The sequence below is a fragment of the Paramisgurnus dabryanus genome, chromosome 8 (genome assembly GCF_030506205.2).
Source record: "Paramisgurnus dabryanus chromosome 8, PD_genome_1.1, whole genome shotgun sequence".
Lineage (NCBI taxonomy): Eukaryota > Metazoa > Chordata > Actinopteri > Cypriniformes > Cobitidae > Paramisgurnus > Paramisgurnus dabryanus.
This window is the reverse complement of record NC_133344.1, coordinates 13,884,495-13,900,345: the sequence shown is the minus strand read 5'-3', so window position 1 is coordinate 13,900,345 and position 15,851 is coordinate 13,884,495. Positions and strand designations below refer to the sequence as shown.

General features: G+C 34.3%; 1 protein-coding gene across 1 annotated transcript in view; it reads left to right on the top strand.

Annotated features, from left to right (window-relative positions):
- Window positions 1–1,874: 1,874 nt before the first annotated feature.
- The window catches only part of LOC135771900 (sialoadhesin-like), a 38,154-nt gene continuing 24,177 nt past the window's right edge, over window positions 1,875–15,851 (top strand). The window contains exons 1-7 of the mRNA XM_073815556.1: window positions 1,875–1,901; window positions 1,992–2,086; window positions 2,399–2,453; window positions 5,608–5,767; window positions 7,937–8,323; window positions 12,786–13,073; window positions 13,608–13,776. Coding sequence (XP_073671657.1) covers window positions 1,875–1,901; window positions 1,992–2,086; window positions 2,399–2,453; window positions 5,608–5,767; window positions 7,937–8,323; window positions 12,786–13,073; window positions 13,608–13,776 — 1,181 coding nt within the window. The remainder of the gene's footprint in view (window positions 1,902–1,991; window positions 2,087–2,398; window positions 2,454–5,607; window positions 5,768–7,936; window positions 8,324–12,785; window positions 13,074–13,607; window positions 13,777–15,851) is intronic.

Below are 15,851 nucleotides of genomic sequence, written 5' to 3'. Positions count from 1 at the left end.
TCCTGCAGTCTATTTTCTATAATTTCTGAATGCTTTAAAAACTAAACTAAAAAGTGAAAGAAGACGCATCTTTGCTTTATATGGATTTGGGACGGTACACCTCACAGAAAACGTACAGATAAAGATCATTTTAGATGTTTAATGAACATTTAGAGCATTGGATTCGCTAGACAAGAGCTTAATGTTCTTATTTTTATGAAAAGCTCCGTCTCATCTAGACAGCGCGGGTCACTTGCTGCGTCTCAGTTCATCCAGCTGTGGGTCAAACAGAAATTGTGTGTTGCGTTAATCGCGCGTTAATAAAATTAGTGCCGTTAAAATTAATTTGCGTTTATTTTGACAGCCCTAATATATATATATATATATATATATATATATATATATATATATATATATATATATATATATATATATATACAACCCCAAATCAGAAAAAGTTGGGACACTGTAGAAATTGTTTTAGAAAAAATTCCTATTTCTAAACATTGGTCCTCCTCCAGCTGTTCCTTATATGTACATTTAACTTTTCTGGCATCTTATTGCTACCTGTACCAACTTTTTTTGGAATGTGTAGCTCTCATGACATCCAAAATGAGCCAATATTTGGCATGATATTTCAAAATGTCTCACTTTCAATATTTGATATGTTATTTATATTCTATTGTGAATAAAAATATAAGTTTATGAGATTTGTTAATTATTCCATTCCTTTTTTACTCACAATTTCTACAGTGTCCCAACTTTTTCTGATTTGGGGTTGTATATATATATATATATATATATATATATATATATATATATATATATATATATATATATATATATAATGGAATTGAAGTCCATGCCTGCATAGTATGTCACCGAGTGGATAAATGTATATGATAAACAGCAGTGGTCCAAGGACCGAACCCTGGGGAACACCCTGTGAAGCTGGAGCTATGTCAGATTTAAACCCCTGTATGGTGATATAATACCTTCTATCAGTAATGTATGAGATAAACCAGGACAGAGCTGAGCCAGAGATACCGATGTCAGAGAGACATGAAATAAGAAGCTTATGTGAGACTGTGTCAAAAGCAGAGCTTAAATCAAGAAGAATTAAGATGCATTTTGATCCTGAGTCCATGCATTGCAGGATGTCAGTGCCGTTTCAGTGCTATGTAAAGGACGAAAACCTGACTGAAAGGGTTCAAAAAGGTCATTTGCATTTAAGAAATATCTTAATTGTGCAGCAACAACCTTTTCAAGGATTTTACTTAGAAAAGGTAAGTTTGAGATGCAGTTGTTCAGGTCGCGGTGGTCAAGGGCTGTTTTTTTAAGCATGGGGGGTCACAGCAGCCGTTTTTAGGTCTACTGGAACAATGGCAGAGACCAAACTACAATTTATCATGTGCGTTATGACTGGTACGACCTCCCGTAGACATGACTTTAACAAAACAGTAGGTATAGGGTCAATCTGGCAGGAAGTGGAGTTAGACTTCGTGATAAGATCAGAAATAGCAGCAGATGTAGTGAGATTAAAGAATAGAGAGGATTTGCGGCTGACTTCAGAATAACATTCGTTTCAACCATGTTTGCAGTATCTACAGAGAATGATTCAGTGATTGACTTAAGTTTGTCCAAGAAGTGTTTAGAAAAATTTTTCACCAACAACTCAGAGCCCGATACAACAAATTGTGATGGATTAGTGAGTTTGTTAAAAATGGTAAACAGAGATTTTGGCCTGCATGTGGCATTATTAATGGTGGTGGAAAGGGAAGAAGATCTACAGTAGCCATAATAAGAGCACCACGGTAACTCAACAAATGTTCTTTCAGGGCCAAAGAATGCAAACTGAGTCCAGTTTCTTATATAGCCTTTTCAGTCTGCGACCAATGGCCTTCATTGCTCGAAGTTCCAGAGTAAACCAAGGTGACACATGGGCAGACGGCACAAATCTAGTTTTAACAGGAGCTAGTGAATCAAGTATATTGGTGAGGGTGTTGTTATAGGTAGTGGTTATTTCAGATGGACAGTTGGATAATAAGCAGTCAGTCAGAGCTGAGTCTATTATTGCATCAGATATGTCAACAGAGCAGATTTTACGGTACGTGAGCTTTTTTTCTCAGGTGGTCTAGGTATTGGAAACCCAAAATTGAAAGATAAAAGTTTGTGATAAGATTTTTTTTTCAAGCCAGATGTACATATTAGGTCAAGTGTATGACCCCTAGAGTGAGTAGCAAAGTTTACATGCCGAGTTAAACAAAAGCAGTCCAGAACAGACATCAGTTAATCACATTGTAAAGTATTTTCGTGGATATTGAAATCACAGAGTAAATTAGGATAATAGCCAATTTTTTGCCAGACATTTTCAGCGTAAGATACTCTAAAGAAGCAATACTATAAATCTCAATCATAGATATACTGATACTCTGGCAATAGACTACAGCCAATCCTCCACCTCTACTATGGAGGTGAGGTTGGGAGATAAAACAATAGCCAGGTGGCTTTAGGAGATTTAAATGGAAATAGTCATCAGGTATCTGCCAGGTTTCAGTCAAAAATAGAATGTCAAGATTTGCATCAGTGATAATGTCATTTAAGACCAGTGCTTTATCAGTTAGGGAACGGACGTTCAGTAACGCAGAATGCATGACCGACATAGCGGGATCACAGTTACCATAGACTGGATCGAGGCGTAGTGGTTTTAATGTTCCAGAGTCGATTACGCGCTTTTCCTGCCGTATTTTTCTATCAGCACGGGTATTTGGGCAAATAACCGGGATACTACACTGTAAAAAATAAATTGTTGACTCAGTTAATTATTTTTTAGTAACTAGCTCCACAGAAATGTTATGTTCATTCAATTTCTGTCTCCAAAGTGTTACCTGAATTATTGTTTTTTAGTTGGCCCAAATTTGACTCAAATATAAAAAAGTATGTTTGCTCAACTAGCTTTATAGGTAATTCAACTAAAATGTTTTAACCAGTTGAATCTTTAAAAACTTACAGCAAAGACTCTGGTCTGCCTCTCACTTCATCTCCGCTCTGGTTTGATAAACAGAGGAATATAAATACATACATAAATAAATACATGTTTAATATAATAAAGCTTGACGATGAAAGACTTAATTCCCTAAAATAACGTTAACGTTAGGTCTAGAATTAGAATTAAGAGCCCTACCTGTCCTGTAAACCAACCCTATATCCAGGTTATTTTAACTAAAATACCTCCACTTTACCTCGGACACATAACATAACACACCTTTATATATACTGTATATATATTTACAAAAATGTCGAGTATTTGCGTCTTTGCCAATTAATATAGTCTAAAATTAACATTTAATTACAACCACTTACCTGACGTGAACTTGAGGAAACGGCTGATGACTTGTGTCATTGTGTGAAACAAGTGTTTCTGGCTGTTGTGCAGATTGATCTCAGATGAAATAACCTGTGATCCAGATCCATCCGAGTTAAGACATTTTAAATTCAAAACACAATCACACACACGCACACGCACTCACGCGAGCGGTTTGTGTGCGCCAACACACGGGTATATTTAGAAGTTTTATTTAAGATTGTTATGATATTGGGACTATTTCTCCACCCGCTTCTTCAGCTCTGAAGTTTGCAGGCAGCCCGGTTCTAACAAATGTCAATCATTTGAAACATCACTCAACAGCAATACCAATTAAGTGCAATACTAAAATACGATTTGAAACATAACCCTTTCATTATTAAGTATAAGGAATTAAAATGAATTAAATCACGTTTAAACGCCACTGAGATATCAGAGCCAGCAGTCGATTTCTGATGGGCTTGCCGAGACGAGGCTGCGCTGGGCGGGGTGTATGGAGAGAGATATGTGTCTTTATTACATGCGAGAAATTAAATGATCTGAGAGAAATAAAACTATTTGAAAGAAAAAGTTATCACACTGATAGCAAAGAAGCATTTCATGAGAAAAAAAGAATATTTGAGAGAAAAAGTTTTCATACCAATAGTAAAAAATAATAATATTTGAGACAAAAAAAAGTTTTGAGAGAAAGTATTTTCTCATGTTAGAACATAAAAAAATATAAATTTGAATTTTTTTTAATTATTTCTAAGAAAAAAAATCTCTCAAGTATATATTTGTTGCTATTAGTGTTAAAACATTTTATCTAAAAAAAAGTGTTTCTCTCAAAATGCTCTCGATGAATTTCTTGCTGTCTTGTCAGGATTTAGCTTTCTCTGTGAAAATTGTGTCATGGGCGGGGTCACATTCCTATTGGCCAGTCGGGTGAGCATCGTCTTGTCTTGGGAATCGAACTGAATCATTACACCGTTGTTCGGTTCACTTAGATAGATGCCGTCTCTGCTTTTAGTTGAGCATGGACACTCTGATGTTTGAGTAAGATGACAAACACAACTCGATGAATAGCATATTGAGCAAGTTCAATATAATTGAAGATTAAACATAAAAAAATTGTACTCTTATTCATGAATGAATGTGTATTATATTATTAGCTTGCTAATCGCTAATTAGCCATGATGCTAGGTAAACTTGCAAACTCACCTGCGGTTTATGCTATTTTAAATCAAATGCCAAAGGAATGTTCTGATTCTCACTCCTTATTTAGTGAGTAGTGAGCTAGTTTCTACCTTTGCACTTGCTAGCCTCAAAGCACCTGAAGAGTAACTGTTTGTTCATCATATACAACCTCCTGTACAACTTTCAACCAACGTGTCGTGTGCATGGAGGAAGGTAGCTCAATACAGAAAAATAAGGACGCCTGCCGGAGCGGGGGCCACACACGTCGGGGCTACGGTGACCACAGTCCCTATGGCGTGCCAGTGGTGGTATAATATAACTTACATTTTTTTTCATAAAATATTAACATTGATACCAATAGACATTATAATAAGATAGCTGCTGTTGAAATAAGTGTGAACAGATGCACTCAGTCTCTCAATATCACAACTTAAGTGGTCATATTGAATACACAGTTATGACAATAATAAATAGGGCAACAAAGTAATAATAATAATAATTTGTTACACTTATTTAGCGCTTTTCTGCAACACTCGAAGTGCTTTACATATGAAAGGGGGAATCTCCTCAACCACCACCACAAAAAATAAGCTTTGGAGGAACTTGTGAGATGTGAACCATATTTTTATTAACTTATTAAATTAATAGATCCATAACTTAGTAATTATAGATTAAACAAATGCTTTGATACTCATATAAGTATATTGGGAAAAATATATACTCGAGTCTCACTCACGCATTCACTGTGACATTCGGTTCACATGGTCACACGTCACACCTTGTATTTCTCATGCTGAGAAGAGACTTATAACTTTTCCTGCTATATACAATTAATGGACGAGGTGCAGGAAGGTCTCTGTCAAGTTCATAGCTGTCTCTAATTTTTCTCACGCTCCTTTGATGGCATTCACTTGGAGTTGATTTATTCAAAAACTCTCCAACTGCTTTGCAATCAGAAGCTTAAGCTTACCTGAAACTATAAGGAAAGTAGACTATAGAGGCTTTCTGAAATGAATGAAAGGACTAGAGATGACTATTGGAGCATGTCAGACTTCTTTTATAAGTGTAATTCTTGTCACTCCGTGCAGCACCGAGATGCTGTTTTTAAACCTCTGACTGCCAAAAGAACCGTCGAGACGGCGTCCCGCCCTCCTCTGACTCTGATTGGCCGTGATTCACGGCCCATGTACCTGAAACAAACCAATCAAACCAACGATGGCAGCAAGTATTACCCAGAGCCATTACCCAGTCAGTGGCAGAATAGGACGTGTCTTCACACAATTCGGGTGGGGTGATTTGCATGGGATGCTGCATAATGTTGACCTACGCAGGTGAGTTTGCAAGTTTACCTAGCATCATGGCTAATTAGCGATTAGCAAGCTAATAATATAATACACATTCATTCATGAATAAGAGTACAATTTTTTTATGTTTAATCTTCAATTATATTGAACTTGCTCAATATGCTATTCATCGAGTTGTGTTTGTCATCTTACTCAAACATCGGAGTGTCCATGCTCAACTAAAAGCAGAGACGGCATCTATCAAGGTGAACCCGACTGGCCAATAGGAACGTGACCCCGCCCATGACACAATTTTCACAGAGAAAGCTAAATCCTGACACGAGAGCAAGAAATTGCATCGAGAGCAAAGAAAAGCGTTTTAAGAGAAACACTTTTTTTTTTAGATAAAATGTTTTAACACTAATAGCAACAAATATATACTTGAGAGATTTTTTTTCTCAGAAATAATTTTACAAATGTCAAATTTATATTTTTTATGTTCTAACATGAGAAAATACTTTCTCTCAAAACTTTTTTTTAGTCTCAAATATTATAATTTTTTACTATTGGTATGAAAACCTTTTCTCTCAAATATTTTTTTTTTTTCTCATGAAATGCTTCTTTGCTATCAGTGTGATAACTTTTTCTTTCAAATAGTTTTATTTCTCTCAGATCATTTAATTTCTCGCATGTAATAAAGACACATATCTCTCTCCATAGGGGTGTGAGCGCTTAAGTGTCTGTGATTTTCTGGAGCTCATAAGGAGCTCATCTCCGTCCGAAAGTGTCCGAGCAAATTTTTAAATAGACGCTATTTTATTAACCGACCGCATATTTAATAAACTTTAAGCACATACATCCACGCCTGAACAACTCTTACAATTACATTTTGTGACCAAATAACAGTAATATTAGGAGCATTTTGTTGTCAGGAAACATAGCTGTCATAAGTCCATATATTTACCTGATTTGTTTTAATTAGTTCAGTCAACACCAGCCATTCTGAATGTTGACTGAATTTGAAAATAACCATTCATTTAATGTTTTAAACACAGATTTATCTAGACTTAAAATAATATGTCTTCTCAACTAAGCACAAACAAGAAAATTGGTTTAACTGATATATTTTTGCCCATCCAACATTTCATTAATTGGATTTTTTACAGTGGAGACGAGCAGCAATAAGTCTGAGATTTCTTCCGTGAGTGGTGTATGTAGCGGGGTTTACGTAAGATTCCTAGTTGTGCACACCAGTTGTAGGTGTCCGGAGGCAGACGAAAAAAAAACCATGACAGATCACTTCATGTGGCTCATGTTATAACTTTAAGTCCAAAAAGTGTGTGAATATTTCTTTTCACTTCATGTTTTTGTACTGATGAGAGGGATGCAGACTTGTAAGAGAATTATAAACAGCTGTTAGCATTGTCCACAGAAATACCACATAAGCTTACATACATAACTGATGGGTAAATATCACTGATAGCACTAAATTCAGATAAACTTTCATGTACATAAACTACATTCAGAACATCTCAGATGAACATCTGCAGTGATAAGTTACATAAAAAGCTGTTTTTAGATGACTGTTTTCAGATGCCTATCGACTGTGATTGTTTATAGCTTCTGTTTTTAACAATGTTTTAATGTGATTCTATAAGCGCGTGTAAACTTTTAAAAAACACGTCTCCATGTGCCGAGTACTTGCGTCCCCACATGTAAACAATGCGGTGGTTATAAAAAATTGTTTTTGATTTTAATAAGTTTGTCTAAAAGTAGACATTTCAGGCTTTCTTTGGATATGTGTTTCATGTTTGTGTGACGAGTATTCGCGGAGTTTCAATTGATTTTTTTAACATGTTTTGAGAGACAGCTGGCGGAGACAGAAATGTCTGAATGCACACCTTGTTTATTTTCTTTATTTGACAAAAACACAGAGATTGTTATTGTGAATGTGCACAAACTAAAGACGCCGTACAGTTTCAAATGATGTATAACATGTAAGTGTATGATCATTAATGATGGAGTATTTTAATGAGGAATAAACACCTGAAAATACTGCACCACGTTTTTGGACCCCAGAGTGTTAACATGCAGCCATTAATACATTAATATTGTTTAATGTTTTTTCACACAGGTGTTCTGCTGTATGAGACTTTGGCATGGGAAGTGAGAATGCCAACAGAAATTCATGGCCTCAAAGGTTCCTGTCTGGTTATACCGTGCTCTTACTCTTACTATTCATACCCACCTACTAACCCACGTAGAGTTGTGTGGTATCAGTATGTGTGGAGTGGCTACCCTATAGTTTATGATCCCAGGTATCCAGACAGTGTCATTGACAAGTTCAGAGGAAAAACTGATATATATAGGCCTAAAAACTCATATCTGGATTGTAGTCTGCTGATCAAAAGTGTGAATCCGTCCCACAATGGAGAAAAATTATTTGCATGGATTGACCCAGAAAATATTGGAAAGAGCACCTATAAGTTTTATGATGTCACCTCCACGATTATTGTTGACAGTACGTAAATACTTCACATTCTTTAAATGTAATATTTTTTTGTTTGAGAGTGTCATTACAGCTGGATCATTGGTTGCCTAACTGTCCCAGGTCAAAAAGACGTAGTATTTAATGTATTAAAAATATACTTAAAATACAAATAGTATGTTTATAATACATTTGTATTTCCAACATACTTATTTGAAGTGTATTAAAAATACGTTAAATTGCATTTAAACGTATTTTTTAAAAGTATACTAGAAGTACATTGGTAATAAATATATACTTAATTACATTTGAAAGAAATATGCTAAACTTAAGAATATTTTTAATGTATTTGTATTAAGTGTACTAGAAGTATGCTGGTAATAAATATATGCATAATTACACTTTTAAGAAATATGCTAAACACAAATGTACTTCTAGTGAAGTTTTAGTATATTTGGATAAAACATACTTTTTTCAAAACATGATTCATTAATTGTAATAAGCTAACATTGAACTTTTCTCAGGCATTTCAACATTATATCATTCCGATTGCATAATAAACTATTTTTTTCAAAGATTTGCTTAAAATCTTACGTTTGCTAGTGTTTATTTTAGGGCTGTCAAAAGATTAATCGCGATTAATCGCATCCAACATAAAAGTTTGTGTTTACATAGCATATGTGTGTGTACTGTGTATAAATATTATGTATATATAAATACACACACATTCATGTATATATTTAAGAAATATTTGCATTTAAATACTGTATATACATTTCTATAATTTATATTATATATAAATATAAATATTTTATATATAAATATAAAAAAATTTTCTTAAATATATACATGATTGGGTGTGTTTTTATATATAAATAATAATTATACACAGTACACACACATATGTTATGTAAACACAAACTTTTATTTTGGATGCGATTAATCGCGATTAATCTTTTGACAGCCCTAGTTTATTTACAATCAACTAGTGATGGGTCGTTCGCGAACGAGCCGCTCTAAGAGCTGATTCTTTGTAGCGAACGAGCAGAGTCGAATCTTCAGACGCAGGCAGGGGTGGGACCGTAAGAACCGGCTCTAATAACAGAGCCGAGCCAAAAAAGCCGAATCTATTAAAAGAGCCGGACTGCCATCACTAAAATGTAGAGCCGGAGTTTTAGCCGAAAGAGCCGAATCAATGGAAAGAGCTGGACTGCCCATCACTACAAACAACACACGTGACACATGTGACTAAACCTGATTGGTTGTTGTCATAGTAACACGTCACGGTGCTATTTGAAACTTGTTCAGTTCAGTTCACGAGGTGCATGTGGTTGCTTGCATTAAACGTATAAACTGTTAAATTAGATGGCGACTCTGCATTAAACGTATTTATTTAATTAATCGGCGATCATATTTCACCAGAGGGCTAAGATAAAACAACTCGATTTAAAATGTGAGCAGTTTTAGGGGATCTGACGTCGAGGGAAAAAGTATTTCGCTTTTTGCTTGGAGATGAACCAGACAACACGAGGGTAAGTGATGACAGATTTTCGCATTTCTTTATTTAGTTAACTATTAAATAAGTAAAACATTACATTACATTTAACCTAGCTTCTTTATGTAACGTTATGTCTGTGTTGCGTGTGGTAATTAAAACATCTTTATTTTCTGACTAACGTTAGGCATTTCTCTCATTAAATCATTAAAGCCTTTCTTTTTTTTTAGCACAGCGACATAAATATGACCAACCAGATCCCAAGTAGACAGGAACAAATGAAGATATAGCGCATAGAAAGACTTATTCTTGGTGGTAAGTTTGTTGTTGCTATTTGATTTCACGTTTAAGTTTTTCTAATGTTTCTCTTGCAACGCTAACGTTAGTTTAAAACAGTGTTCTTCACTCCCAATCCTGGAGAGCCGGTGCCGTGCAGAGTTTAGCTCCAACCTTAATCAAACACACCTACCTGTGATTTTCTTGTGATCATGAAGACATTGATTAGTTTGCAGGTGTGTTTGATTAAGGTTGGAGCTAAACTCTGCAGGGCACCGGCTCTCCAGGGTTGGGAGTGAAGAACACTGGTTTAAAATGAATGTTTGAGCTGTCTTACCTGAAAATACCATGATATGACCATATGGTTATTGAAACTCCAGTAATGTTCAATGGCTAATGTTTATATCAGTTCAATCTTGACAACCTTATTGTCTTTTTGTTCATTTTTAAATGTATTTCTAATTACATATGGACACAAAAATGACATTGTAAGAAGGGATACTTTTATGAGAGATTGTAAAACTGCCGAGGCTGGGTTTGATTATATTATATTGTCTTAATATATTGTACTCGGGGTAAGTAATTCTTAAAAAGAAAACCAAATCATTAATCATCATTTACCTGCCTGTTGTTTTTCAGATCAACTGCTATTGACATTTTTGAATTGGGACAAATGTGGAGTGATTCGGAAGAAAAACGTTTGCAACACATCCATTCCAGGTGGCTAATTTCTGTCCTTTTGAATTATTCATGTAAGAAACATTTTTTTTTATTGTAAAGCTGTAAGGGACTTGGCCTAGTTATCCTTGCATATACCATTTGGCAGGGCACCAGACTAACTTTTTTTACTAGGAGCACAGTGGCCCCCAACTGAAAATTTTAGGGGCGCAACCAGAAAATTTAGGGGCACACACGGTAAAACAACATGCTAACCAAATATTCACATGTCTACTAATTTATACTGTATTACTAATAAATACTTTAATTATAGATTCAGAAGTACAATGTGCTGTTTCAAATTCAGTGTCATATCACAAAAAAAAAGGTCAAATTTGCTGGTCGCACATGTGCGACCGGATGTAAAATTCAGTGGCACACTCTCAAATTTAGGTGGCAAAATGCCACCATTTGATAGCAGTCTGGAGCCCTGTTTGGCATCATTTCTGATTTCCTTAAATCTCCTTAAACAGAGGTGAACCTTAAGTTTGCAAGACCACAATAGACAAACAATGGAAAATGATCTAGGTTCAAATAAAACACAATTATCAATGTAAAACATATCCTGTAATACACACAGGTTGCTTTATATAATGAGCCTGTTCTAATCCTATCTTCATTCCCACTTGTAGAGTGCTGTGACAGATTAAACTGACACGCTTGATGAGGACACAGTCAAAGCTTTAAAAGGTAAACTGAGAAGTTAACAAAACTTCCATACATGCATATCTATGCCAATTTATTTTAAACATGGATAGCCAAATGTTCATTCATTATTGGTTATTTGGTATATTCTGTTTCCTTTTCACAGACCGTGTGATAAAGCAGTCTTCAATTACTACGGTGTCTGAATTGCAAGAAGAAGTGACCCTCCACTTAAACATGTGACATCTAAACTGTTTTGTGTTTTAGTTCAGCTTTGTATAGGTTTATCTTAAGTTGGTTAAAGGCGGAGTGCACTATTTTTGAAAGCCAATGTTAACATTTGAAATTACCTAAACAAACATGCCTCTACCCCAATAGAATCTGGACCTTCTTTTGATAGAGCCACCACACACATACGCAACCCCGGCAAGGATGTCAGTTAGTAGACACGCCCCTTACTGCTGGTTGGCTACAAGTGTGTTTTGGTAGTCGGCCCAATTTCCTTTTCCAAAGCGTTTTTCAAACATTGTGCATTCCGTCTTTAAATTGCACTTAAACATTTTTATTTCAGTAACTTTTTATGCAGAGAATTACATTATGATTATTATATAATCATTGCTTATGAATATTTAGTGATTGCATATTCATAGTGTACTTTTCATTAATACATTTAATGTTAATGTTGTACAATTTGGTAGAAGTAGCTCTGTAATTGCATTTCTTTGATATTTGTTTTATATGTTTCTCTTTGGTCAAGAGATTATGTATGTCTCTGTGCTTGCTTGATTAATTTACTTTAGTAAATTAACATTTTTGTAATGTACACAACACAATATGAAGTATATTAAATTGTTCTGTATTCAAAATCTGTGTATGTGTCTTAATATTTAATGATTTTAATATAACATTTTAAATATTAAAAACAGCTTTATAATAAAATAGTAGTGTAATGCTAATACATTTCTATTAATGTAATGCTAGTATATTTCTAATATGCTGAAGTACTATTAAAGTGTTCTTAAAGCACAGTTAAATTAAGCTTTAAATGTATTCTAACTGTATTTTTAAGTGTATGAGAAGTGCATTTCAAATGAATTTTAAAGAAGTACACTTAAATTGCACTAAATATATTTGAAGTTGTTCCAATTTAACACAATTTCAATATATTAAATATAATGCAAATAGATTTAAATTGACTTTAAATATATCTTGAAATGCATTTAATATATTTGAAGTGGGTTCAATATAATACATTTAATATGCATTTAGTATAGCAGCTTTTAAATATATTAAGTATGTCCCAAAAAATACTATTTAAATATATTTCTTTTTCACCTGGGGTAACATTTTTCCCTACTGTAGCAAATCCACAGCACCCCATCATTAATATTTCTGGAGGTTTAAAGACCGGTGACAGCATTACAGTAGCGTGTTACACCTTACACACCTGTCCATTCAGAAAACCAAACATCGTTCTGAAGGGTATTGAAGGATCTGATAAAATAGATGATGTTGATATCAAAACTGGTCAATGGAAAACCACTCTGACACGCACCGGTGTTGTGAAGACTGAAAGCTTAGATATTGAGTGTACTGTAACACATCATGGAGGCATAACAACAAGAGCTACAAAATCACAAAGTGCAAAATGTGAGTAATAAAATGTATATATGCATTCAAAAGCATACATCTGCCTCTGTTTTATTTGTGTGTTAAAGTCAGTTTCACAATAAATTTAAAGACATTGAGGATTTTGTAACAATTAATTAAAGCAAAAGTTTAATCTATTCACATGTTGCTTTAAAGCATGTTTGATGTTTGTGCCAACTGCGCATAATTTTAATTTGGTAACACTTTACAATAAGGTTCATTAGTAAAGATTAGTTAACTATATTAGTTACTGTAACATTAACTAATAATGAACTGCACTTATACAGCATTTATTAATCTTTGTTAATGTTAATTTCAACAATTACTTTATTAAAATCTTGTTAACGTTAGTTATCACCGTGAACTAACATGAAAAAACAATTCAAAGCTTTATTTCAATTAACTAACATTAACAAAGATTAATAAATACTGTAACAAATGTATTGCTCATGGTTTGTTCATGTTAGTTAATACATTAACTAATGTTAACTAATGAACCTTATTGTAAAGTGTTACCTTTAATTTTAATTTCAGGTGTCCATTATAATATAACCATTGAGCCTAAACAGGCAGCAGATATCATAAAGGGTGTTGATATGAACTTCACTTGTACCGTCCACCATTCCTGTCAGAAGAATCCTCCGATCCTCTCCTGGAACTATGAGAACATGTCGGTCAAAGATGGAAGGAAACAACTTACAGGGTTCGAATGGGCCACCTTTTCCACCATAACATTTTTGGGGGCAAAAAAAGACGATGGGAAGAAATTAATCTGCACTACAAATATTTCTGGACAGAAAATCACAGCATCTGTCGACTTACATGTACAACGTGAGTGATTTCAAGACATCATACATGATGTGTGCGATTCCTCTGTGTCTTATCATTTATAGATTTTCATCTGCAGATTATTTTACAGAGTCTCCAAAACCAGTGAATCCAGTCCAAAATAAATGTATGTGTTTCGCATTTGTCCTCTAGCTATTTACATGATATATACTGTACATCATGACCAATGACCAATAAATGACTTCCTTCTTTTACTTCCTTTAGCTTTTCCCCAAAAACATGATGTGATGACCTTTGACTTAAAGACAATTGGCCTTTACATTCTAGCCCCCTCATTTGCCTTTCTTCTCATTTGCATATATGCTGGAGTCATCATATACAAGAAGTGTAACAGGTACATGTGTGTTACATCAGAGTTATACTAATTCAGGATTAAGTATTCATATATTGACATGATGTAGTTGTATTGAGCAGGTATAGCTTTTCATACTGTCATATAACACTGTCAATATTATTTATAGGTCTTCACCTGCTAATCCACAAGAGCCACCGCCTGAACAAAGGTACACTATGCATTTTTAAATGTAATGTTTAACGATATGTAGATGTTAACCAACTTGTGTTCATATATTAGGGCTGTCAATAGATTCAAATTTGAAACTTCAAGTTTTTTATGCTCTAATCAACATGGATTTGGACAAATATATACATGCTATATGCAAATGTACATTTTCAACACAACCATCAGCCATAGTTTTATATATGATTTTCCCTTTAAAAGACCTTGTTCTTTCTAGATTTCTGTTTGCTGCTGCATCATTTGTGACCTGTGCTGGCAAATTGAGTTGGGATGAGCAAATTTTCAAAAATTTGTTATTTATATTTTAACATTATCTATTATAAAACTTCAAAACAATGCATGATTTGTTGGAATCTGACAAAACATGACAGAACTACACCTGTTTACGTAAAGCAAAAACAATATCAATATATGTTAAATATGTGTTTTTCTTTTATTGTTTAATTTTGACATTGAGACAGACCGTTTTAAGATACTGTAGGCTAATGCAAGGATTTAATATAATGTTACACAACGGATACTTTTCCTCAACAGTTAACCAAACATTCACTTCAGATATAACAGATTATAGGTGCTGCGTGAATTCTTGTCATAACAGATAATTTTGAAACTGTAATTTTGTGTAGATGTCTATATATATCGTGGTCGCGTACTCGCGCGCTTCAGACGTCAGCGGCTTGTCACTCTTAATAGCCTAACTCTTTTAACATCAATCAGGTCCCGAACTTTATCTCTCTTAATAATTATTTTAACATCAAGCAAGTCCTGCAGTCTATTTTCTATCATTTCTGCATGCTTTAAAAACGAAACCAAAAAGTGAAAGAAGACGCATCTTTGCTTTAGATTATGGATTTGGGACAGTAGCTACACCTCTCAGGAAACGTACAGATAAAAATCATTTTAGATGTTTAATGACCATTAGAGCATTGGATTCGCTAGACGAGAGCTTAATGTTCTTATTTTTATGAAAACCTCCGACTCATCTAGACAGCGCGGGTCACTTGCTGCGTCTCAATTTATCCAGCTGTGGGCTAGACCAAAGGTCAAACAGAAATTGCGTGTTGCGTTAATCGCGCGTTAAAAAAGTTAGTGCCGTTAAAATTAACGCGTTAATTTTGACAGCCCTAATATATATATATATATATATATATATATATATATATATATTTGTGTGGAGGGGTGCACTGGTTTTCATGTTTTGTGGGGACATTTCACAGATGTAATGGTTTTTATACTGTACTAACTGTACATTCTATTCCCTTCCCCTAACATAAACCTTAAACCCAACTCTCATAGAAAACTTTCTGCTATTTCAGATTTTCAAGAAACATTACGTGTCTATGTGTAGCCGCTAAATGGCACAAATTAAATAGATGTGTGGGGGTATAAATTTCTAAAATGTGTTGCGT